General features: G+C 50.0%; 6 protein-coding genes across 6 annotated transcripts; 4 read left to right on the plus strand and 2 right to left on the minus strand.

Moving 5' to 3' along the window:
• Nucleotides 1-343: 343 nt before the first annotated feature.
• Nucleotides 344-2,546, plus strand: M431DRAFT_512458 (hypothetical protein). The gene is made up of 3 exons (XM_024919840.1): nt 344-657; nt 722-799; nt 854-2,546. Exons 1-3 carry the CDS (start codon nt 434-436, stop codon nt 2,130-2,132), a joined length of 1,581 nt encoding a protein of 526 aa, XP_024769932.1. The 5' UTR covers nt 344-433; the 3' UTR covers nt 2,133-2,546.
• A 375-nt stretch (nt 2,547-2,921) lies between these two features.
• M431DRAFT_125170 (hypothetical protein) lies at nt 2,922-8,564 on the plus strand. Its single transcript, XM_024912237.1, has 8 exons — nt 2,922-3,225; nt 3,289-3,517; nt 3,578-3,640; nt 3,746-4,033; nt 4,115-4,298; nt 4,361-4,562; nt 4,616-8,268; nt 8,333-8,564. Exons 1-8 carry the CDS (start codon nt 3,146-3,148, stop codon nt 8,386-8,388), a joined length of 4,755 nt encoding a protein of 1,584 aa, XP_024769933.1. The 5' UTR covers nt 2,922-3,145; the 3' UTR covers nt 8,389-8,564.
• A 1,431-nt stretch (nt 8,565-9,995) lies between these two features.
• Nucleotides 9,996-12,729, plus strand: M431DRAFT_499695 (hypothetical protein; the record flags this gene model as incomplete). The annotated part of the gene is made up of 7 exons (XM_024917828.1): nt 9,996-10,696; nt 10,747-11,216; nt 11,277-11,493; nt 11,559-11,759; nt 11,818-11,819; nt 12,260-12,623; nt 12,699-12,729. 7 exons carry the CDS (start codon nt 9,996-9,998, stop codon nt 12,727-12,729), a joined length of 1,986 nt encoding a protein of 661 aa, XP_024769934.1.
• Nucleotides 12,730-14,437: 1,708 nt separating this feature from the next.
• Nucleotides 14,438-15,839, minus strand: M431DRAFT_96310 (hypothetical protein; the record flags this gene model as incomplete). The annotated part of the gene is made up of 3 exons (XM_024924810.1): nt 14,438-15,475; nt 15,592-15,639; nt 15,714-15,839. 3 exons carry the CDS (start codon nt 15,837-15,839, stop codon nt 14,438-14,440), a joined length of 1,212 nt encoding a protein of 403 aa, XP_024769935.1.
• A 3,918-nt stretch (nt 15,840-19,757) lies between these two features.
• M431DRAFT_264154 (hypothetical protein) lies at nt 19,758-21,274 on the minus strand. The gene is made up of 2 exons (XM_024913890.1): nt 20,912-21,274; nt 19,758-20,730 (listed from the first exon to the last, which is right to left on the minus strand). The coding sequence occupies exons 1-2, from the start codon at nt 21,028-21,030 to the stop codon at nt 20,070-20,072; spliced, it is 780 nt and encodes a 259-aa protein (XP_024769936.1). The 5' UTR covers nt 21,031-21,274; the 3' UTR covers nt 19,758-20,069.
• A 274-nt stretch (nt 21,275-21,548) lies between these two features.
• M431DRAFT_486218 (glycoside hydrolase family 16 protein) lies at nt 21,549-23,055 on the plus strand (the record flags this gene model as incomplete). The annotated part of the gene is made up of 2 exons (XM_024916368.1): nt 21,549-22,057; nt 22,119-23,055. The coding sequence occupies 2 exons, from the start codon at nt 21,549-21,551 to the stop codon at nt 23,053-23,055; spliced, it is 1,446 nt and encodes a 481-aa protein (XP_024769937.1).
• Between the last annotated feature and the right edge of the window lie 711 nt (nt 23,056-23,766).

Below are 23,766 nucleotides of genomic sequence, written 5' to 3' on the forward strand. Positions count from 1 at the left end.
GTACTTTGGAGGCAGGATATAAAGGTCAATGTGCTTAGTGAGTACCGCCACATATTGACGTACCACCTGACGGCACTGTTGGTCAGTTTAGTAAATAATCCTCTGCAGCCCTTTTACAGGTAGCGTATTATATTCTCTCGCTAGACTGGACAATCCGCCTATGCAACCAACAACATTCATGTGCTGCCAACAGCTGAACATCTCTGTGTGATTGGGGCAGTCTCACCGCCTGCCCGCATTTGGTGAGCGGTTTCGGGGCGGGTTTTTTTTCTGCCCCTCCCCCCACCGCGGCTGGCATTATTTGCTAGTCTAATCTGGGTGACTCTTTTTATCTGATCTATCTCTCGCGCATCCTCAGTTGCTGATCCTTTGACCATTGCTCTTGCAAACTTGCAAACTCGCCCGGCCAATTGGTTCAGATATTCTTGGGAACATGCTCTCTGCAACCTCTGTGGCCCTGAGGGCCGGAGCTCGACGAGGTGCTCCCCGGGCTGCGGCCGCGGCTCTCGCGTCTGCTCCGAACGGAATCCGAGGCCCGGCTTTGGCCGGTCGTAGGGGCCTGTCGGCGACAAGGACTTTGGCCTCTTTTCCTGCGAAGGATCGAACTCGAGAGATTGTTGCTCAGACTTTGAGCAGCATTGGAAGCAAGCGAGAGGGGTATGTCATCCACGATACGGGATAACACGTGCCCGAAGAGATTCGACTAATCTATATCAACCAGTCAGCAATATCTCAAATTATTCACATCCACAAGTTCCCATTCGAAATTTGCTGTGATCAAATGTGGAGGTGCTATTCTGTAAGTGACTGAGGTCGAAGGGGGCGGATGCTGGGCTAACTGGAGAGAACTGAGAACTGAATATCTTGACGAGCTATGTCAATCCATTGCTCTGTTGAGCAGCCTCGATCTATATCCTGTGCTCGTGCATGGCGCAGGCCCTCAGCTGAACCGCTTGCTCGAGGACGCGGGCGTCGAGCCTCAGTTCGAGGAGGGCATCCGTGTAACCGACGCCAAGACTCTGGGCGTGGCACGCAAGCTCTTCCTCGAAGAGAATCTCAGACTGGTGGACAGGCTTGACCAGCTAGGCGTTTCCACCAGGTCCATCAGTGGCGTCTTCATGGCTGATTATCTAGACAAGGAGAAGTGGCAGTACGTTGGAAAGATCACAAAGGTTAACAAGGAGGCTATCGAGCAATCCATTGAGGCCGGATATATTCCAGTTCTTACCTCCATGGCTGAGTCTACAGATGGCCAACTGCTCAACGTTAACGCTGACGTTGCTGCGGCTGAGCTTGCCCGTGCACTGGAGCCTTTGAAGGTTGTGTATCTGTCAGAGAAGGGTGGCTTGTTTAACGGCGAAGGAGACAAAATCTCCCACATTAACTTGGATGAGGAATACGATCATCTCATGGCACAGCCTTGGTGCCGATATGGTACGCGCCTCAAGATCAAGGAGATCAAAGAGCTTCTCGACACCCTCCCCAGGACCTCCAGTGTTGCCATCATCCATCCCAGTGACCTTCAAAAAGAACTCTTCACAGACTCTGGCGCTGGCACTTTGATCCAACGAGGAGACAAGATTCAAAAGGCGACCTCCGTGTCAGATTTTAAGGACTTGGACAAGATTAAAGCAGCCCTGATTCGTGACCGAGAGGGCCTTGACGCTGAGGCAACTGTTGACCGCTTCATTGATCTCCTAAGGGAGAACCCCTTTACTGCCTACTATGATGATGCACTGCAGTGCATTGCCATTGTTATTCCTGCTGGCAACAACCGACCCTTAGCTACACTTGCTACTTTGGCCATCACCAAGTCGGGCTGGCTGACCAATGTGGCTGAGAACGTTTTCACCGCTATCAAGAAGGATCACCCTAGCCTTGTCTGGACTGTCAATGAGCATGACGAGAACTTGACCTGGTTCTTTGAGAAGTCCGACGGAAGCTTTCACCACAATGGCAGCGTCTTGTTTTATTATGGCTGTGATCTTCGATCTGAAGCCCTGGCTCCCGTCTATGACGACTTTGTTTCTAATGGACGTGCTATGCTGGGTGATTCCAACTTGGAGGCTCGACTGCGTCGTGCGGCCCAAACGGCTAATCAGGCGCTGAGGGACTCCCAAGGCCAGGCCTAATCAACCCCCTCACACCAAATTTCAGGTCGAATGACAGCGATGAAGATTTACTTCTGCGACAAACACTCACAATTGGGAGAAGAAGAAGAAGAACGCAGCCAACGATCCTGAAATATAAATGTCGCAAGGGCAGAAGGCAGAGAGGACTAAAATGGTTCCTTTACGGAGTTGATCGGATCTCAGGGTATTGAGTCTAAGAATCAAGTGAGAACTGGACTAGAACCAGAACGACTGGTTCACACCGATAGTGTATTTACGAGTACATCTTTTCTGTTTTTATAATGTGCTATATATTGTGATGTTGATTAACTGCGCCATAGGCTTCTTGTACATGTCTGGCAGATACGTGATTACCGCCGTGTTGATATTTCTTTACAGCGCTGAGTACTCGGCTTCGAGACTGTAGCTTGTCTGCACTACAATTTTTTCTATGCGCAATGCTGTTATTTGCTTGGAATCAAATTGACGTTATTTGAAGTCGATAGACGAACACAGGATTAGCCTGGGATAACGTGTATGTTCGGCGGTCTAGTAGAGCATTTGTTTCATGTATCGCCCTTGTTTCCAGTCCTGCCAACAGAATGTACTCGCATTTACTCCTCAATATGTGTGCTCCTCATACATTCGTTGAGTACGGAGTACATGCACGTTATGGGTGCTGCTCCTACGCAAGGCAGCCTCCATCAAATCATTTTGCTTGGACCCCTGTTCATCATCCGCTCAGCCCCAGCGAAGGGCGGCTATGCGCAATTGGCGACCAACAGCCAAAAGGATCAGCTGCGCGGTTGGGCTTTTTGCGCGATGGGAAAAAACATCTGGGAATTGAGGAGGGAGTTTGTCTTGATTTGTCTTTTGCAAGGCGTTGGTTGTGTGAGATAGCCTTTTGGTGCTCATTTTATTCGTTGTGGCATTCTTGAGATGGATAGGATTGCGACGACAAGGTGAGCGTTGCCTGCGAATACAAGTCACCTCAGAAATAAATTCATGGTGGAGATATCTTTGCGCTATTCGGAATGTATGAGCCCGGATTGCACACCATCTACGGCGACTCGGAGACAAGTGGTGGCCTTCAATCCCTTGAGCCGGAGATTGAGTAAGAAGAACGAAACAGCCCTCTTGAGAAGAATCTCACTCTTACAAATGTTTCAACTTCTAGCGTTGTAGCTGTTCATGGCCTCAACTTCAAGGGCAATCCAAACCATGCGCGAGCCACATGGCACTCCCAGGGATCAGTCTGGATCCGGGATTTCCTCCCCCAGAGGATCGGGAGGCCGTGTCGAGTCATGTTGTTTGCGTATAATTCCAGTCCGGCCAAAGCGGCGGCAGCGATGCGCCTGGATGAGCACGCACGGATGCTCTTGAGCTGTCTAAAAGACAAAAGAAAGGTACTCATTATCCGAGATCTGCGGGGAGGCAAACTGTGTCCAAGCTCTAATGCATTCCAGGACTCGCCGCTCAGGCCAATCGTGTTTCTTTGCCATAGTCTGGGCGGCATAGTTGTCAAGTCTGTAAGTATACACAGTTGATCAATGCGTTTGTTTTGGCTTCCTTTGATCCAAGATTTCCATACCTATAATTCTTGTAATACTTACAAACCACGTCTGGGGCTGAAGGCACTGGTTGAAGGAACTCTTGATCCAGCTTACGGATCCATTGTCAAGTCTACCAGGCTCCTCGTCTTCTTCGCAACGCCTCACCTAGGCGGAAATTACAGTGGCATCGGAGACATTGCTGCCAAGATTGTCAGGACGGGACTCGGAACGCCTAGTAATGACTTATTGGACGGGTTGAAGGCGGGCTCTCGTGACGTGATACGACGGTTTGAACAGGCGCGTCATCTACCTGCCAACTGTCTCGTTATTAGCTTTTATGAGACGGAGAATTACGGTAGATTTGGACTGGTATGTTTACATATGTCATTCTCTTGCCTCTTTCAACAATTTTGGCACTGACCTTTTTCTCCCCTGTGCTTCTCTTTACAGATTGTTGAAAAAGATTCTGCAGTTCTGAACTTATCAGACGACCGAGAGAGAAAGGTGGCCCTCAAAGCCAACCATAGCAAAATCTGCAAGTTTCCAACAGCAGAGAGTTGCGAGTCGGTCATGGAGATGATTGTATCGGATCTTGAAAGAGCTCTGGAATTACAAAGAGTAATGGAACCAGGTCGTATGTTGTACATCATTCCACAATGGTTTGTTAAAGAAGAAGCGGTTCTAATTCTATGTCAGCCATGAACGTCCACTGGACGGTGAAGCAGCGTCCAAGCGCTTTATTTACTGGAAGAGATGAAATAGTCCAAACCATCATCGATGCCATAGATCCCAGGCTCAATGACTCCAAAACTTCAGACAAAATGTTCGTCATCACGGGTATGGGGGGTCAGGGCAAAAGCGAAGTGTGCTTGAACGTTGCGAGTAAGCTCCGAAATCAGTACGTTCCTGCCCCTGAGTCATTCACGTCTCTTTCTACTAACATATCTTTAGATTCTGGGGCGTGTTTTGGGTAGATGTAGCCACTGCGGCCACAGCTGCCAGAGGATTTGCCATCATTGCTCACGCTCTTAGAACTGAGAGTACTGATGTTGAAGACGTACGCTATCTTCTTGCAAATTGGCCTGCGGATGAGCCTTGGCTACTCATCTTGGACAATGCGGATGATAGCTCAATCAATTATGCAGACTATATTCCGTCTGGGGAGAGAGGAACTGTGTTGATGACATCTAGGCTTCCAGAATGCGCCGTTTACAAGACACTCGGACACATAGAACTTGGAAACCTCAGCAAGGAGCATTGTATTGAGCTGCTCCTGAATTCAATGTCTGTCCCCGAGACACTGTGTGCCGAGTCCGCGGCATCTGCAGAAGCTATTGTTGAAGTGATGGGATTCCATACACTTGCCATCTTACAAGCAGGCGCCTACATCTCTTCAATGAATATATCCATGGAAAAGTATATAATCGACTTCCGAGAACAGGGAGATAATCTGCTCAAGTTTATCCCTTCTCAGGCTCAGTCAAGATACCGCAACGTCTGGACGACTTTCGAAATCTCGGTCCAGGCGTTAAAATCTTCAGATAAGCAATCTGGGCATGATGCTTTACAGCTTTTGGAAGTCCTTTCAACCCTTCATTATGATGACATTCCTGTGGACTTTTTCCAACATGCATGGCGAGGGGCCAGAAAAGCTCAGAGTATCCCAGAAGACGACGATAAACTCGACAACCTTTCACAGTGGCATGTCGCACAACTTCCTTCATGGATTAATGCCCAGAAACACAAGTGGGATGAGGCCCGATTAGATCAGGCTCTCAATGAACTCGTTTCTTTAGCTCTCGTCAAGAGATCAACCGCAGGAAGCGATGCAACGGTCTCATTGCACCCACTCATTCATGGTTGGGTAGCTATTCGTCAAGATGAAACTCATCGACGTTCAAGTATTCAGTCTTCCGCTTGTATAATTGCGCTTACTCAGTTCTCTCAAACAAAATGGCAGTCCCATTTCGAGAGGCTCGGGCCTCACATTACGACTTTAATTGCAGCGCCCTCTCTAGCTATTGGGAAAGAGAGTTCCGCACATATGCTTCAAGTCCTTCTTCAAATATGCATATCTCTGCGAAATATGAGATGTGACGCTGAAGTATCGGCTCTTCTTGAGCAAATGCTACGATATTTCGACGCCACTCTGGATAATCCAACTAGTGGCCTACTTCCCCTATTTAATGTGATCTCACGCAACCAATTTGATCTGGGAGAGATAGATCAGTGTATACAGACGATTCAGAAAGTCCGAAAGGTTCAGCAGTCAAGTCTTCATGAGCATGGCACAAACCGTCTCGGAACGGATCAGGAACTTGCGCGAGCTTACAACGTCAACGGCCAGTGGAAAGAGGCGATAGCCATTCTTGAGCATATCCGTCAGATTCACGAGTCGCACATGAGTCTAAACGAAGATGACCCTGACAGACTGGCTGTGCTACATCTACTCGGTGAAGCCTATGAATCAATCGGGCGAACTCAAGAAGCCATAGCGCTACTTACAGAAGTTGTATCCATCGAAGAGACGAGCAGAGAGAAAGGCGATCCCATTCTATTTGGTTCAAAGTACAAACTTGCCACATGCTATCTGTCCAACTGCCAAATTGATGAAGCAATTGCGATATTCAAGGAGCTTGATGAAGTACAGGCTACGAACTTTTCCGATCGCCATCCATATCGGCTTGGTCCTCAGATCGGGCTGGCCAAAGCTCACATTGAGAATGGAAAATCGAGAGAAGCAATCGAGATCCTGGAAAAGGTAAAGAATACACAAAACAGGCTGCTGGAATCAGGGCATTCATCGCGCCCAACCATCGAGAATCATCTTGGTGCGGCTTACCGACAGAACGGCGAGCCTCAAAAGGCTATCAAATGCCTGAAGACAGCCCTGAAGCTATCGAAATATCGTCAAAATCACCCTCATCGGATAGCTATTCAGTGCGAGCTTGCTGCAGCCTATCGTGCGAATGGACAGATTGCGGATGCCATTGCGCTGCTAGAGAAACTTGGGAGACTTGAGGATAGTTCTCTAAGCAGCGGACATCCAATCCTGATCAAAGTACAAGCTGACTTGTCATCGCTGTACTTACTGGATGGTCAATGGGAGAGGGCCATGACTCTTTTACAAAACACCATTGATCTCCAGAAAAACTCCGATAAGAGCCATCCAAATCTACTGGCTTTGCAGCAAAAACTGGGAACTGCTTATCTTGACAACGGTGAGGTCCAAAAGGCAGTCCAGATTCTCGAAGAGTTGGTACAGAACCCTCATCCTCATGAGTTGCCCGTCAGCCGCCTCTTGTCGCAGCATGAACTAGGCAGGGCTTATCTTGCCGATGGCCAGGTCAAAGCCGCAATCAATACGTTGGACAAAACTGTCAAAGACAAAGAACGACTTTTCCATAAAGAGCATCCCGAAAGACTTGCTTCGCTTCACGAACTTGCCAGGGCATATCTTAGTGATGGTCAAGTCGACAAGGGCATCGAGATTTGTGAAGAGATTGTTTCGATTCAATCGTCAAGATTGAGTGAGAGTCATCCTGATCAGTTGAAAGCACGGTGTCTCTTGGGATCCGCATATCTTCACAGCGGCCAAACTATAAAAGCGGTAGAAATATTGACACAGGTTGATGAGTTGGAGAAGCAAAGGGTTGGTGAAAGTCATCCTGATAAGCTGGTATCGCAGCATCATCTTGGTGCAGCATATCTCAAAGCGGGCCAAGTTAATGAAGCAGCAAGAGTCTTTGAGAACGCTACTAAAGTGGCCGAAGAAACGCTACGGGAAGATCATCCAACCCGGATTGATATGCGGTATCAGCTTGCTTGCGTATATCTTCAGAATAATCAGGTGGACAATAGCATTCTTATTCTTGAGGAAATGGCATATCCCAGGGATATATCTGACGCAACAAGGGCTCTTCCCAGTCGAGTCGCCGCGTTGCATCAGCTTGGTTTAGCATACACAAAGAGCGGTCGAGTAGCCGAGGCGGTAGCAGCTCTAGAAGAAGCCGTCGAGATACGAAGCAGCCTCGACGAGGGCCACCCCAACAGATTAGCCTCTCAGTACGAGCTCGGAAGCTGTTACTTGTCCCTCAGGAGAATAGACGACGCAGTCAGCCTCCTGAAAGAAGTCGTCCGAGTTGAAACCTTGACACAAGGCCGCAGCATTTCTCTAGCCATGACTCTAGCAAAACTCGGATCCGCCTACTTAATGCAAGGCAAAGCCAAAGAAGCCGTAGAAGCATTATCATCTGCATGCGTCATACGAAGAAGTCGCCTCGAACCAGACGACGTCTCGCGACTCACATCAGAACACGATCTCGGTCTGGCATACCTTGAAACCGGCAACGAAAAGAAGGGGATATCTACACTGGAGGAACTTCTCGCGGTGGAAAGACAATGCCTTGAACAGAACCATCTACTGCGCATGAAGACGCAGTATGAGCTCGCGTGCGCGTACATGGATGCTGGGAAACTGGAAAATGGCATTCAGCTTCTGGAGAATATAGTTTCGATCAAGAAATGGCATCCTGAAGAAGATGCGTATCCGACGATGAATGAGGTTCGCACTGAGCTGGCCAAGGCTTATAAAGAGAGGAGCTGTAAGTGTCTACCTTTGTCTGCGTATTCTACTTTTTACTTCAAATTACTGACAAAGTTGGTTAGTTTTATATCGACTCTTGGGAGTCTTTGGGTTGGATGTTTGCTTGGACAGGAAATGATCCATGTCTTTGGGTCAATGTAGAGAACGAATGTTGCAGTTTGAAGCTGCTTCAGCAGATGCTTGTGATGAAATCGTCCAAGTTACATTACTGGTGTTTTCCTCAACTATCTTGGCTGAGTTTTTAACGAGTTATGAAATCTTAAGATATATCGCTTGAACTTTTCCCTCCATCTTCTGGGTGTCGTATTGTTCTCTATCGTGAGCACACCACCGCACTGTGATTAGTACATAGGCAGACACGGTTATCCCACTGATGTAACGTCTCCGGGCCCTTTACCAGCTCCGGATCCGAAAGCAACGGCCGACAAAACCCCAATGTTTCGGTTTGGTATATGTCAAATGAACATGCTTGGTAGGGCCCACAGAGTTTCTCACGCGAACCAACGCTTGCGAGAATGAAAGATCCACGTCGTAGCACTAGGAATTAATACAGCCGATGCGGGTTTCCCCTCCGCATCGGCCTTAACACAACATGACCCTCCGAGCCTCTTCATTCACGAGTTGATCGTCTCCTAGCGCGGCGTCCGCGGACTCGGGCCCTGGATGGACATATAAATGGATGTCTCAAGAGCCCATAATGGGGTAGCATAATTTGCGGCCATAAAGGCGGGGCAGCCGAGGCTGCAGACCTTGTGCCGAAACTGGCAGCTTTTCAAAGATGAAATCTATTGTAATGTCACCCCAGTCATTGGATGGCCAATTTGCATGTGAAGCTACCAGAGCTTGTCCAACGTGGTGTAGCCAAGGGTTGTCTGAATCCTTTGGCGCTTTTTAACTTCGCCAGCTCACTCAGGCTTGTCGCGAACATGTAGGGAGAGCTGAAACCCGACCAAAGCCCATCAACTTAAGCTTCATTTCCTTGCATTAGAACGGGCCCAAAATATTACTCTAAAACACGTGAGAGCATCAGAAAAGCAGTGAAAAGGGTAGAAAGAAACGAGAAATGCAACATGTCATTCGTCTTACCCCCGCCAAGTCCGCCAAGTTCTATGATGGTGAATCATACGGTGCATCTCACGCTTCGTTCTCGATTATTCCGTACCTGTAGTGATTGTTTTCCCTTTTCCGGTTTCCCTTGTTTTTTGGTTGTAACGTAATACAAAAAAAATTAAAAATAAAAATAAAATAAAAAAGGAGAGAGAGAGAGAGGCAACGGGACCTTAATCAATGTGACATTGCATGGTATTCCCTGCTGGGGTCGGGCAATCGTCTTTGGGTGGTAGTTGGTTGTATAACTCTCACAACCTAGCCTTGCTTAGTGGCGGGGAGACAGCCGCCATTTGCTGTAATTGGCTATTTTAAAAGACATCTGACGTATCAAACCGTTCTCGGTCAATCTCTCATGCGGAGGTTTATGTGAACAGGTGACGAAAGGAGAAGCTATGGGCATAAAAGCGGAGGATAAGCGCAATGCTCATGCTCGTATATAGGTGCTCACAATCGTATATATTTGCTGGGCCCTCCCTAGCCTCTGGTTTCATCGTGCGAAAACCCATCCGCATGTCGTGAGAACGGCCAGAGATGCCAACTCGTGTGCGATTACCAGACAGTCGCATTCTTTAGTCAGCGGTTGTACAAGCTCGCAACAGACCAGAAAACACTGCCATGTCACTCATCGTGAGTGAGATCGCGGCGTTTGTAGGTGCTGCTCTCGCTGGCACTTACATCGCCTGGTCGGTCCTTGAGCGCATCGTCCTGGTCGCCGCGAACGAGCACCTCACGCCCTTCGCCTCCTACGCTTCCCTTGGCGTCGCCATTGTCTTGGTTCCAGTCTTCGCTCTTCTCCGCAGGAATCACCACTACCTTCGGGGTACGCGGGTCAATGGATGCAAGCTGGCCAATGTGTATCCTCACCGAGATCCGATCTTAGGCCTGGACATTCTCCGCATTTCGGTCAAAGCGCTCAAGGAGTATAAACTGCTGGAGCTATGGGATAAGCTTCTTAACACCTATAACGGAACGTATTGGTTCAGCTCCACGGGTAAGTGGATGCTTATTACCTCGGAACCAGAGAACTTCAAAACCTTGCTATCGACGAGATTCGAGGACTGGCCGATGAAATCGCTGCGACAACAAGTGAGCATATTAACACTTGGTCCCTATTCCATCTTCGCCGTCAACGGACCCGAATGGCAGCATACACGCGCCATGATTCGCCCGAGCTTCGTGCGGAATCAGATTGCCGATCTAGAGTGCACCGATAGACATGTTGAGAACTTCTTGGCAAGACTTCCACGGGATGGATCCAAGTTTGATATAGATAGGCTGCTATACCATTTCACCATGGATGTATCAACTGATTTCATGTAAGCAAGAAGCACATCATCGCAGTGAAGTAATACTGACTGCTTGCAAGGTTCGGATACTCAACCTCTATTTTGACGTCCCCCACAAAAGAGTCTCTAGAATTCATGACGGCGTTTGATTACCTCCTCACTACTTCAACGAACCGCGCCCGTTTGGGATGGTTAGCGTTATTGAAGCCAGATAAGAAATTCGATGAATATGTCAAGATCACCCAGCAGTTTGTCGACCACCACGTATCCCAGGCGCTCGCTCAAGAGAAGATGGAGAGGCCCTACATCTTCATGAACGAAATCATCAAATCGGGAGCTTCTCACCGTGAGGTGCGAGATCAATTGCTTTCGCTGATTCTGGGCGGCCGCGACACGAGTGCTAGCACCATGTCCTCGCTCTTTTGGGTCTTGGCTCGACGACCAGATGTGCTAAAGAAGCTGAGAGAGGAAATTGCCGAGCTGGAAGGCCGCAAGCCCACTTGGGAGGAGCTGAAAAACCTCAAATATCTCAACATGGTGCTGAAAGAAAGTTAGTATCCCCTTTCCCCTCTTTGAGCTTGATGCGGGAGACTCACGCAACCTTTTGCAGCTTTACGGCTGTATGCTGCTGTAGCAAGCAACATGCGCACTGCTGAAAGAGATACGGTCCTGCCCAAGGGTGGTGGCCCTGATGGCCAGAGCCCTCTCTTCGTTCCTAAAGGCACCGACTGTCGGTTCACAACCTACAGCCTGCATCGTAGAAAAGACTACTGGGGTGATGACGCTGACGAATTTCGGCCCGAGAGATGGGAAACGCATCGGCCAGGGTAAGCACTTCTTTCGATGGAGCTGCCACTAGTGACTGCGAATAATAATACTGACATCATCTTAGGTGGGAATATATTCCGTTCAGCGGAGGCCCTCGCATCTGTATTGGCCAGCAGTTTGCTCTGACCCAGATGCTGTACTTGATCACAAGGGTGCTCCAGACATTTGGCGACGTCCAGCCTGGAGATGATAAGCCAATGCTGCATCAAATAGGCTCAACTATATCGATGGTTAACGGATGTTGGGTTCGCTTGACTCCTGTAGAGTAGAGAGTTGTTGAGATATGTACCGAATGTTTAATATGTCTAGACCACTTACAAAAGTAGTGCGCTTGATAAGTTCATTTACCGTTCAAGTGACATATCGTGTATGCCAAATATGATTGCAATGTGAAGCAAGTATTCAACATTCAACATTCCAAGTAGTGCTTTTCATCATATTTGGCTGTGAGCCGCGCAAGGTGGCCTGCGTTGGTGAGGCATAAGTCACTTAAGGCCCAGAATGGCAGCAGTGGAGAAAACAAAGGCTGGATGTTTGGTCGGTTTTGAGGAACAATCAACGTCAACGTCGGTCAATAAAAAACCACATCAGATACAACTCATAGAGAGGCATTTAGATTCACCTCGGAAGATGTATCTAGAAAGTAACATGAAAGAGGGGAGAAAACGAGCCTCTTGCAGCTCTTTCAGCTCCTTCCTTGCAGCACCTGAAGATACCTGAGACGGCATCACGTGACCACGCATTTCACTTCCCCAAATGCTCCAGAAACGGCGATGAGCTCTGGCGGGCCGTCACAAAGCTCAAACCTCCCTGTTGAACCGTCTCAACACACCAAAGATCCGCCATTTCAGCATCAAAAATGGCGTCACGATCTCCATCCCGAAGCCGTCGCCGGGCTTCATCGCGCACGCCTCCACGATCCAATTCCAACGGCTCGCGCTCGCCGCCTCCAACCCATCGCCGTCGTCGCCATGATTCGCGCTCTCCGTCGCGTTCTCGATCCAGGTCGCGATCAATCACTCCGCCTCGTCGCAATGGCCGAAACAGAAGCGGAAGTCGTGACAGAAGCCGTGAGCGTGGTAGAGATAGTCGCTCACCCAGCGAAGGTCCTCCCAAGAGAGCCACCAAGGTTGGTGTTTCCGCAGCTAATGGCCTTTTTCAGAGGTCACTGGCAGGGCAGCTAGGCTAACCAGCTACAAACTAGATTGTGGTGGAGAGATTGTCAAAGAATGTGAATGAAGAGCATCTCTACGAAATCTTTGGCCAATTTGGTCACATCAAGGACCTTGATCTGCCAATGAACAGAACCTGTCAGTTGCTCTCTACCCATACAGTTCAATCAAACGAGTTCAATAGCTGACATGTGATGGTCGCATTATAGCTGGAACCAACCGAAGCACCGCGTATATCCTGTACGAACACCAAGCCGACGCAGAAGTTGCAATCTCATACATGCACGAGGCCCAAATCGACGGCGCCATAATCAACGTTTCTATCGTACTGCCGCGCAGGAAGTCGCCCGGCCCTCCCCTTGCCCGCCGAGGTGCCAACATCGACCCTCGAGTCCCCTTCCAAAGCTCTCGTGGGGGTGGTCCGCCTTCTGGCCCTCTAGGCGGCGGTGGAGGTGGTGGACGTCGCCGCTTCTCGCCGTCAAGCAGATACGGCCCTCGATCCGATGTCTACCGACCAAACTCCCTGTCGCCAGCGCGATCTCCTGGCGGTGTCCCCTCTTCTCGAGGAGGTGGCGGTGGTGGTAGTCGATACCGCAGTCGATCCAACGGCTCATACTCTTCCCGATCGAGATCCAGATCACCAGCGCCCAGACGAAGGGGCGGCGGAGGAGGCAATGGAGCCAGTCGATATGACGATCGCGATACCCGACGACGAAGTCGTAGCCGCAGCTTCGACAGCGACCGAAGCGCTTCGCGGAACAGAGGTCGTAACTACAGGTGATGAGAAAAGGGTCATCTCTCCGGTGGCGTAAAGGCTTAGGCTTGGGAATAATTTGATTTGCTTTAAAGCAGTGGCGTTGGGAGCTCGGAAAGGCATAGGGGAAGCCTCAGCAATGGGCAACAAACTTCGGGGAACCGTGGATTCTATTTGTAGGGATTGTATAGGTGCAGATATCATGATGGCCGATGAGCCTTGTTAATGGATTGAGAATGTAGAGAGCCGCCTCTAGATAGGCGAGGTATTACAGCATAATGCAAGGATTTTATACCATGTCTACCTATTGCTGATATACTGTGATGTGCGATTATATGGATGCCTTACCCTGCATATTTCCTTCAAGTTGATGTTGATGGAGTATTCTGCAATAGCTTTGATCACGTTTACTTCACGGCGTAAATAGACAGTAATCGGTAACGATGGGTTGGATCTTTAGTATGAGATTAATTCATGTCATGTATATATCAATATCGTTATCTCGAGCTGTTTGGTTTGCACAGAAAACGATGAAATTTGATGGTATTGACTTCTGATCAGCAAGATGCTATAAAATTAAAACATCAACTTGGATAGATATATCTGAAATCTAGCAGATGTAGTGGGCAAATTCTAGGTTCTCTATCTATAAGAGAACATGAAATTTAACATTATCATGAAGACTCTCACATTGAGACCCCCATGTGTCTACGAGAAGCGTATTACATAGACTTAAGAACGCTTGTTTATCCCAAAACAACAACTCAATTGATGATTCAATCATCATCATATTGCAAATACTAGCTTTGGCTAGGTAACAAACCTGCCCCCTTTCTATTATGATACCCTCGAGGTCCGAAAAAAACAATCCATCATTCATTACGTCTTAACCCATCTCATTACTGCTCATACCAGTGAAGGTTCATGACTCTGCTTTTGAAATCTTCCCTCACTATCAAAATGAAGAGAAGATATATGCATCTATATGATAAAAAGAAAAAATTCACCTTCAAGCTTTTACAACATCATTCCTGCGCCGAGCAGACCCAGCGCCGCTCCCGCAGCACGAATGTTTGCCGTGGCCATGGCTCCTGCAGCTGCCTTGCTCTTGGTTGTGAATATGCTAGTAGAAGTGCTTGTCTCAGCTGCTTCCGTGGTGGTATCAGCCGCCGTCGTCGTAACGGGGCAGCTCACAGTGCAAGGCAAATCAGACGTGAAAGGGTTGCGTGCCGTGCTAACGGGAAACACGGGCGCCTGTGTAACAGCGGTGGGATTGGGAATGGCGGCATCGGCATCTGGGTTCAGGACATTGGAGATGAGATGCATGATGCCGTTGGCGAGGAGAATGTCAGGCTGAACAATCTGCGCCGAGTTGACGTATTTGTTATTGCCGGCTTGGCGGATGACGAGAGACTCGGGAGCTGTGCCGGCGGCATTCTTGGCGAGTGTCTCGAGACGTGAGCCGTTGGTGAGGGAGGACGAGACGAGGACTTGGTTGGGCACGATGTGGTATCCCATGACGCGTGCAAGAGCCTTGGCATCGAGGTGCTTGAGAGAACCGCCGACAGAAGCAAAGGCACTGTCCACGGGAGCAAACACGGTGATGTTTTGCTCGTCAGAGACCTTGGGCATGAGCTTGGAGGCGTAGAGGCTGCCCAGGAAGTTGGGCACGTTGAATGCCTCGGTCGTGTTCTCAATACGTGACGGAGGAATCAACAAGTTGTCAACCACCTGGACGAGGCCGCCCTGGAAGCCAATGTCGCCTTCTTGGAGAGTGCAACGAGTGCCCATGCTGGTGGTGAAGACCACAGTGTCGCCGGGCTGCTTGGCGATGAGGACGTTTTGACCAAACGTCACGTTTGTGTATTTAGGGCTCTTGAGAAGCGTGGTCCGGACATAGGTTGGGCCAGTGTCAAGACCAGCTGTTGCAACCGTTCCTATGAGGATATGGTATTGCAGGAGTGGCACGGTGGTGGCCTTGTCATTTGGATCCCATACGCCATTGAGAGCGGTATAGGGAATGTTTTTGAAGGCCTCATTGGAAGGTGCAACAATCTGGAAGATGCGATGTAAGTAAGAGAGGTATATAGAATTGGCATTAGATCCAACTCATGGTATCATGAGGGTGGTTAAAGAGTGGTGAGAGACTGAACAAAAAAAAAAACACGTACGGTTACGCCTGCATAGCTGGGAAGCTGAAGAAGAACATCTGGATATTTCTGCAGAAACGTATTAGCACAGACCAATTGGCTGACTAGTTGTAAGATAAGACAGATGAATCTATTATCCATACCTGAATGAGCGAATAGAATGTAGATAGATCTTTGTTACCAGCGAGCACCGTTCCCAGATCTCTGGGATCTGCTGACACGCCAGAGACGAGTAGCGTCGCCAACGCTAGCAGACTTTTTGACAACATTGCCACGAATTCAAGTTTGTGAAAACCGAGAGATGTGTGATGTGGCTCGCAGAGCTTGAGAGGGATGTTTTGACACCGGCCAGAGAAACGAAGCTATGGCAGTATATAGCAGCAGCTGTCGGTTCTCAACAGCCTCAGGAGCAAGCAGTGGTTGAAGACAATGGGACCTGGCTCTTCTGCCACAAAGTCCAGACGGTGAGGGCAGAGGGATTGCCTTCAAGGGGTATGAATAGCCTGACAATAGTGTGTGAGCTAAACTGAGCTTGAAGTGTAGGCTGTCGACAACACTTACAACAAACGGTATTATACCCGTCCTAGAAGAGCGAGGGGGAAAATAGGCGAAGGCTGGACTCGTATGGATAACAGCACGTACAAACATGCAAAGGAAAATCTTGCTAGCCTGTAATAACGTCAGGTAGCAACAGCATGGGACAAAAGATACGGAGCTGAAAAAGGTTTCGGTATGATTCCTTGACGCTGCTGTGCGCTGGCAGAAAGATGCAAGGAGGCGAGAAGAGAGAGATATCGGGCAGCTGGCTAGACTACCTAATTACTGCTTTGCCATTGGAGCTTGGCTCTGTTTTACTGTAGCACTATGTATATTGCAATGGCTGGAAAACTTACGAGGTTCCTGGATGATCGGCATTGCCGCTTCTCACTTGGCCCAACATCGGACGCAAAGGCTAGCCCGCAGCTAATCGTCCAGCGGCTGGGATGAGCCTTGATTGGCTTGAAAGCCTCTTTTTTCTCCCTGCGTGATGTACAAGTACGATACGTGTACTTGGTTATCAATGACCTGGCCCAAATGCTACCTGGCCAGCTGAAGCTGTGAGCCGACATTGCAGCAGGTCCAGGGGTTGAATGTGTTAGTTGCAGCAGCTTCAATGTACAATCCATGCATCATCGCCGTATTGGAAATACCACTCCGTACCCGTAGGAAAAAGAAAAAAAACGCACGTCAAGACAACGGCGAGTAAACGATGCCAAAAGCAAATGCGGCTGCATCTAGTGACGCATCCCGACAGTAGTTTGGGTGTGCTGGCATGGAGCCCTTGCAAATGCAAAGCCGACAGGATACGATACGAATGAAAAAAGGCTGCCAAAGCAAAGCAAAGCGAATCAATGCTGCCAACATGGAATCCTGCTGTGTCCCAATCCATGAATGTGGTGCCACCCAATCGCTGCAGCGAATGCAACAACACAACCCCCCGGTCCTGCGTCCATACGAGCCCTGATGCATCACAAGCGCGACCGCAAAAAGCGGAACTCGTTGGAACTCAAGTCGAGTAGCGCCACGCTACGGTCGCAGCACCGGCAGCCTGAGAGCTGATAGGAACAAAAGAGACGACGATGGCGATGGCCAACCAGGCGCCATCCCTGTAGGGCCTCATCGGGAAGCTACCCGATCTTGTCCGAGTCATGGTCCGTCCGTCTCGCCGTAGTATTATGGAGATTCTCGGGTTGTGGGAACGGAAACGAGAAGGCTATGGATAAGATCCGTGCTGATCCACCGCCGTTGTAAGCATGCGGCCTGTAAGTTTCAACTCGGAGCTCTTATCTAGCAAACCGAGTTGAGTAGGCTTTCATTTACTTGTACTACTTGTGGCATCTCCTGCAGTGATGACGTCCTGTATTCGAGGAAAGGGTGCATGTCTCTGAACATTATCAAGAGAGATTGGATTGGATTGCAGGGTTCCCTCTGGTCAGCACAACATGCTTCGAACTGGGACCTTTGAATTGATACGACATGATTCCAACGGCCCCATCCACTAGGTAGGGCGGCGCTGCTGCTTTCACCGTGTATACGCCACAGCCTTTGTTGGGTAGGCCGGGTTGACTAGGTGGACATTAGCTGGTAGTACGAAAGGCGTCAAAATTGACTCTCTGATGGCATCAATGGTTGGTGACAGTTGGACCAAGCTGCTTCGTTGGTTCCATTGGGTAGATTAGTAGAGTACCAAGGTAACGCAGGGTTTTGTACCAGCACCTATGTGACATGCTCGTACATGTCGTACTCCTAAGCGGTCGCCAAGTTGAAGTAGTTGGTGTTGCGCAACCAATAAGTCGTCAATGGAATGACACCGGCAGTTGGTTTCCCCCCAAGTGCACCGTGATGTCTCTCAGGGCTGAACAGCGGCCGAAGCAAGGGCCGATGCGTGGTCTTTGCGCTCCGTTCCCAACTCAACCTTCAGCATCTCATTGCCAGCCGTGTCTCGTCTTTCGGCTTGCCATCCGAGGAACATACTCACATTGCTCGGTAGTATCGCCACATCCCACCTGTCATCTATACGAGATGCGAGGGAGTGGTTGCTTGACTGAGACATGCAGCAAACAAAGGTGTTGCGGACGCTAATTGCCGATAAAAATAGAGTGAGCCTCATCCATTGGTTGTCGAATTTTTGCTTGGTGGTGGGGGCCATCAAGGCCATCTGTGTGAATTGCCGATCTCAGCTCTTTTCGCTCGCTCTCCAACTTCTGACCTTTTCCTCCGCGGCTGGGATACGAGTATCATGCAGTCAATTGAACCAGTTTCTCTCTGCGGCCGCAGGATAGTACCGATTCCTCCAAATCCAAGAGATTGACGACGCCCGGGAGCCATTTAGGCGAGCAGAATGAGGCCAGCAGTTCAACCAAAAACCCCCACAAAGCGGAGTCAACCTGCGCTCTTAGCCCTGAAACTCAGCTGCCGCTATCTCTCTCAAACGCGGGACAACTTTTTTTTTGTCTGTCAGAGTCCTTGGCCATCTACGAGTACTCCGTATAGAGTTGCCTGTTGAGGGGATCCATTTGAGTGCTGTACGAGTACCTCGCAGTATATCGTGGAGCCAGAGCCTCGCTTGCCACCTCGCCAAGCCGGAGCTCACTGCCGCGATTTTGTAAACGATCGAGATTCGCTCTAGATATTGGGAGTCAGCGTTGAATCAGATTACTCTTGAGCCTGCAAGACTAGGCTTGCGGTTGACTGTAAGAGTCGGAGTCGGCGAAAGCTGTCTATGCTCAGCTTAGGAGTTCCACCTCGTTGCCCGGCCTCCAACTCAGTTCCGCCAAGCACTTGCTGTTCCTTCGCCATGGTATTGCATCGTCCGAGACTGTGAGACATAGTTTTGGATCAATCAGCTTGGTGGAGCTACTAGCCGCGGGCAGCGTTTAGTCCGTTTGGCAATTCCTCTTCTTCTTTTCTTTGTATCGGCGCTTGAACGGCACTGAACAGCCCGCGCTGACCAGACAATGGTTTGTAGAGCCCCCTCGGTGGGGATATATATGGGATTGATGTTTTATGTGTCGGGTAAGTTCATCAGCAGGATCTGCATGACGTATTTGAGGGCAGAGACGAGAGCTATAACTGTTTTCCCCCTTGCATTTTATCCAGAGTGGACACGGCTTCGGAATGAAGGATCTGGTCAGCTTTGCTGCAAACGGTGATTCTAGTCAGGGCAATCAATTTGAGTTGTGTTCCGAGTTATCTTCTGACCAGGAACCAGAAGTTTTTTCTGTTGTATGTAACATTCGACCCCGAAACTCCCGAGCCCGTTGGCTGGAAATCCAGGCCACCTGCTCCAAAGTAGCTTCATGCTACCTCAACTACATATGCATAGACGGAACTTAGGTTGTCATGGTTCCTTTGCGTTGGCATCAATTTACCCGGCAAGGTCTCCCACGTCCTGGAGCAAGCTAGCCGTTGTCGAGTGGCAGGAAGAAGAAAAAAGGACCGACAAAGTTCTCAGGCTTCTCTCGGTGCCCTATTTTTCCTGGTCCGGCCTCTTGGCAGCATTAACGTGTGGTGGCCAGCGGCGAAACCTCCCGTCGCCATTACGAGGTTGCCAGCATCTCTAGCGACTTTGATCTGTAGCTACCAGATAGCGCTGCTTGACGTGCCCTGGCTAGTGCGGATGCGGGAGGCGTAAAAGTAAAAAAACAACCTTGGAATCACGATGCACTTTTGGCTGTGTGTCTGCGAGGGCGTGGTCGTATCCAAGGCGGTGAGAGCGGCCATGAGCAGGGGATCTTCAGGCACGGCTCGGGGAGGGCACAAGTGGCGCAAGAGGCGCAGCGCTGAGCAAGCCACAGCGGCAGCTAATCGCGGCCGTGTGTTGCTGCTTTTACGAGTTTACAGCTCGTCTTCCACTAGAGCCCGCCTTCCGGCCTGTGCCGCTGAAGCCACCCACTGTCAAAGTACCAGGGGCCGCTGGAGTGTCGTGCGGAGTCCGCGCCAGACCCGATTCTTAGCGCTCAAAGGCACCGGCTACAGGCACCGACCTGACATTCTAGCGCCCTTCCGGTCTTTGTAACAGCGATACGGGAGGGCGCCTGGGAGCGCCGATACGAAAAGTTTGATTCGAAGGAGCTCGAGGCATTGTTGGCAAGATGGGTGGCCCGGCTCAGCGGCAATGGATCAACTCTGTGGTGCTTCCATGCTGCGTGCGACCACAGAGAGAACTCTCTTGTTGTATCGGCGGTGGGTACAGCGGACGCAATAGATGCGGCTGATCGATAGTCGCAAGCAGGTATCAGTCCCAACGAGGCAGACGAGCCTTGGTGCTGCAAACAAGAGATTGACGGGACGCAGCGCGAAATGGCCATGTGTGTCACGACAGACTGAAGATGGACTGTAGGACCGGTAGGTATGTGCATGGTCAGGTATGTGAGTTGTAGGGCGCTTGTCTTGCCTTGCCAGAAGGGTAGCAGCGGGCGGTGCTGCAACGATGCTTCATGTTTCCAGTGGTCACGATGGTGTTGAGAGCGTTCCCACGGCACGCTCTCAACATGGAACACAACAATAGGACTCCTGAACCTTAACTCCCTCCATCTTGTCGTGTAGTTCGCGGCCGTTTTTCGTGGGATTACTATCGCTATGCGGCCGCGGAGATAATAGCAAAAAGCAAGGTAAGATCTAAGCATACCGGACACTGTTAGCCTCGCCTTAACCTTTGCCTCTTGCTCTTGCTCCTCCCACGTTCTCACCAGTAGCGCTGCGTGATGGGACCGAGCTTAAGCTGTTCGAGGGTGTGGAGATTGGCCAGCAAAGAGTCAAAGAGACGAGATGCAAGGATCAGCTTAGCAAGGGACCGCACCTTGGCACTGGACAAGGTGCTGCACACGCCCTCGACACCTGCGAGTCTCGATATTCCAGGCCCTGCACGCCAGAGCTTGAAGTTGCCGCGACTCCGCTGCGAGGGCCGGGGGGCAGCATAATTGATTATCGCGCTGAGTGAGGAAGAAGGGAAAAAAACTTGAAAGTCTCAACGTTCCATGATACGAGTACATGTGCCTCGATCTAAACTGTATGCACGTGTACATGTACCTCTGCGCTGAGGTACCGCCTGAGGTCGCACCAGTATAGTGACTCGGTCAGCGTCCATTCCAATTGACGGAAGACAACAGCTTCATCCGCCCAGCTGAGAGTCTATTGTTTCGGACTCTTTCTTCCTCACAACGGCCTCTGCAGTCCCTCTTTTTGTCCCTCGCTCCCAGTTTCTCGCACAAAGTCTCTTCTGTTTATCGGCATATCAAAGCCGGCTCCCCATCAGCCTGTGCTCTCTTTAGGTCCCATACGTCACCGCGGGCCTCTTTCTTTTCCTCTGCGTGTCTCATAAGACGCTGCACTACAACACCTTGGCCAAGGCTTCCATTCTTTTTGATTCAACCTTGAGCCGTCTGTTGCAACACCAGCCCTGAACTCCTAGATTGAATACATATCTGCATTTCCCAATGGAGCAAAACTTCGACGGGCGACCGCCCGTTGTCCCCTCGGCCGCAACTTCCAGCGCGCCCACGCCTCTCCGTCCCGGAACCCCCAACACAGATGACAACCGCAACATTTTCGAGGGCACTGACACGGCCTCAAATGCTCCCGGGACTGGGACAAACCCCTTTGTAAGCCCGGATGCCTCACGGCCTGCTTCCAGCTTTGAGTCATCCAGCGGCAGCCCCTACGAAGAACGTCCCGGGGTGGGTGGCCAGCGATATTTCCACTCGCGGTTGGTCAAGAAGGGAGAAATCGAAAAGCCCTGGTTAGAAAAGGTCGATCCCAAGGAGAAATGGGTCACAATAATGCCCCTCCTCGGTATTCTCCTGGGCCTGGCTATTTCCGGCTTCTTGGTCTGGGACGGCATGCGGAGTGTTGTCCACCACAAGTACTGCCCTGTCTTGGATGAAGACTTCAGCAACGGCCTTGACCCGAGTATTTGGACCAAGGAGGTGCAGGTTGGTGGATTTGGGTACGTGCTTTTATTCGAATCATGTCTCGGCGCAGTGATTTTGCTAACAAAAGACTAATAGCAACGGCGAGTTCGAACAGACTACTGGCGGTGATGGAAACGTCTTTATTGAGAACGGTCATCTTATGATCAAGGCTACTCTCCAAGATGCAAACCTGGTCGAGAAGAACAATGTCATCAACCTGCTCAAGGACGGCACTTGTACCTCCAAGGACTACTATAGCTGCGTTGCCGCCACCAACACCACCAACGGCAACTCCAGTGTTGTTCCTCCGACACTATCCGGCCGTATTAATACGTTCAAGGGAGCAAAGATCAAGTATGGCCGTGTTGAGGTCACTGCAAAGCTGCCTGTGGGCGACTGGCTCTGGCCCGCCATCTGGATGTTGCCAGTCAACGATACCTATGGTCCCTGGCCTTCGTCCGGAGAGATTGATATCATGGAGGCCCGTGGAAACAACCACACCTATTCACAAGGCGGCAACAACATTGCTTCATCTGCTCTGCACTGGGGTCCTGACCCCGCCAATGACGCTTGGTGGAAGACCAACAACAAGCGCAAGGCTCTACACACCACTTACAGCGCCGAGTTCAACACCTTTGGTCTTGAGTGGTCGCAGAAGTATCTCTTCACCTACATCAACAGTCGGCTGCTGCAAGTCACCTACACCAACTTCAACAAGCCCATGTGGAAGCGAGGCGCTTTCCCCGACTCCACCTCCAACGGCACCAGGCTGGTCGACATCTGGAGCAAGACTGGTCGTGACAACACTCCATTTGACACAGAATTCTATCTCATCCTGAATCTTGCCGTCGGTGGAACAAACGGCTGGTTTGAAGACGGCATGTCTGGCAAGCCCTGGTTGGATCACTCTCCCAACGCCAAGAAGGACTTTTGGAACGCCCGCGACACTTGGTATCCCACATGGACGCAGCCTCAGCTCGAGGTCAGCCGTGTTGTCATCACTCAGCAATGCGATGGCGACGAAGAATTGTGAGCTACAAGCATGACTACTACTGCACTTGTCGCCGCAAGGGAAATGCCGCTCAACTACATCTATACTTTGATGACATCACAGGCTACCATAGACGCGCGGATGAAAAATGGTGTAACTTTTTTTATTTTTGCAAAAATTATCGGGTATCTGCATGGAAAGATTTTTTTTTACGAATGAAGACTACAGTAACTTCAGGTAATAGGGATGGATGGTATACTTGGCTATTAGATGCGCAATCAGTGCTACCAGGCGTTTGAATTGAATATCCACTGATTTTCATGTTATTTTGAAAAGACAACCGTAATCTCGTGATATCAAGTACATGTACTTATGAAAGCGTCGTTAAGCTTCACATTACTGAAAATTACACGACCTACAGGCATCGAGCGTTTCTGGATACAACGCCCAGCCAGCTATGAGTCTCAACACCAAGTACGGAAATATCCAGCTCGCTTGCATGTAGGTAGACACGGCACGTTGATGCGGTGTAGAAGCCAGCTGGAAACAGGGACGGGAAAAATTCCTAATTCGAGAAAGGCGGCTGTCTCTGTTGGCAGATGACGTGCGATATTTCTCTCTCTGAATACCAAGAATATTGGATGGCTCTGCATGATTCATTGGTAAGGCTGCATACCCTGGAGTGGGCTGCAGCTCACATCACAGATTTGGATGGAAGGGAGGAGACAGAGAGAGAGCCCTTGTCATGAATGC

Source organism: Trichoderma harzianum (assembly GCF_003025095.1).
Source record: "Trichoderma harzianum CBS 226.95 unplaced genomic scaffold M431scaffold_15, whole genome shotgun sequence".
Classification (NCBI taxonomy): Eukaryota; Fungi; Ascomycota; class Sordariomycetes; order Hypocreales; family Hypocreaceae; genus Trichoderma; species Trichoderma harzianum.

Coding starts and splice junctions, on each gene's coding strand:
- M431DRAFT_512458 (XM_024919840.1), top strand. CDS start 434: ATGCTCTCTGCAACCTCTGTGGCCCTGAGGGCCGGAGCTCGACGAGGT. Junction 658..721: donor ATTGGAAGCAAGCGAGAGGG/GTATGTCATCCA, acceptor TATATCAACCAG/TCAGCAATATCTCAAATTAT. Junction 800..853: donor AAATGTGGAGGTGCTATTCT/GTAAGTGACTGA, acceptor GAGAGAACTGAG/AACTGAATATCTTGACGAGC.
- M431DRAFT_125170 (XM_024912237.1), top strand. CDS start 3,146: ATGTATGAGCCCGGATTGCACACCATCTACGGCGACTCGGAGACAAGT. Junction 3,641..3,745: donor GCGGCATAGTTGTCAAGTCT/GTAAGTATACAC, acceptor CTGGGGCTGAAG/GCACTGGTTGAAGGAACTCT. Junction 8,269..8,332: donor GGCTTATAAAGAGAGGAGCT/GTAAGTGTCTAC, acceptor AAAGTTGGTTAG/TTTTATATCGACTCTTGGGA.
- M431DRAFT_264154 (XM_024913890.1), bottom strand. CDS start 21,030: ATGCTGCCCCCCGGCCCTCGCAGCGGAGTCGCGGCAACTTCAAGCTCT. Junction 20,731..20,911: donor GCACCTTGTCCAGTGCCAAG/GTGCGGTCCCTT, acceptor CGGTATGCTTAG/ATCTTACCTTGCTTTTTGCT.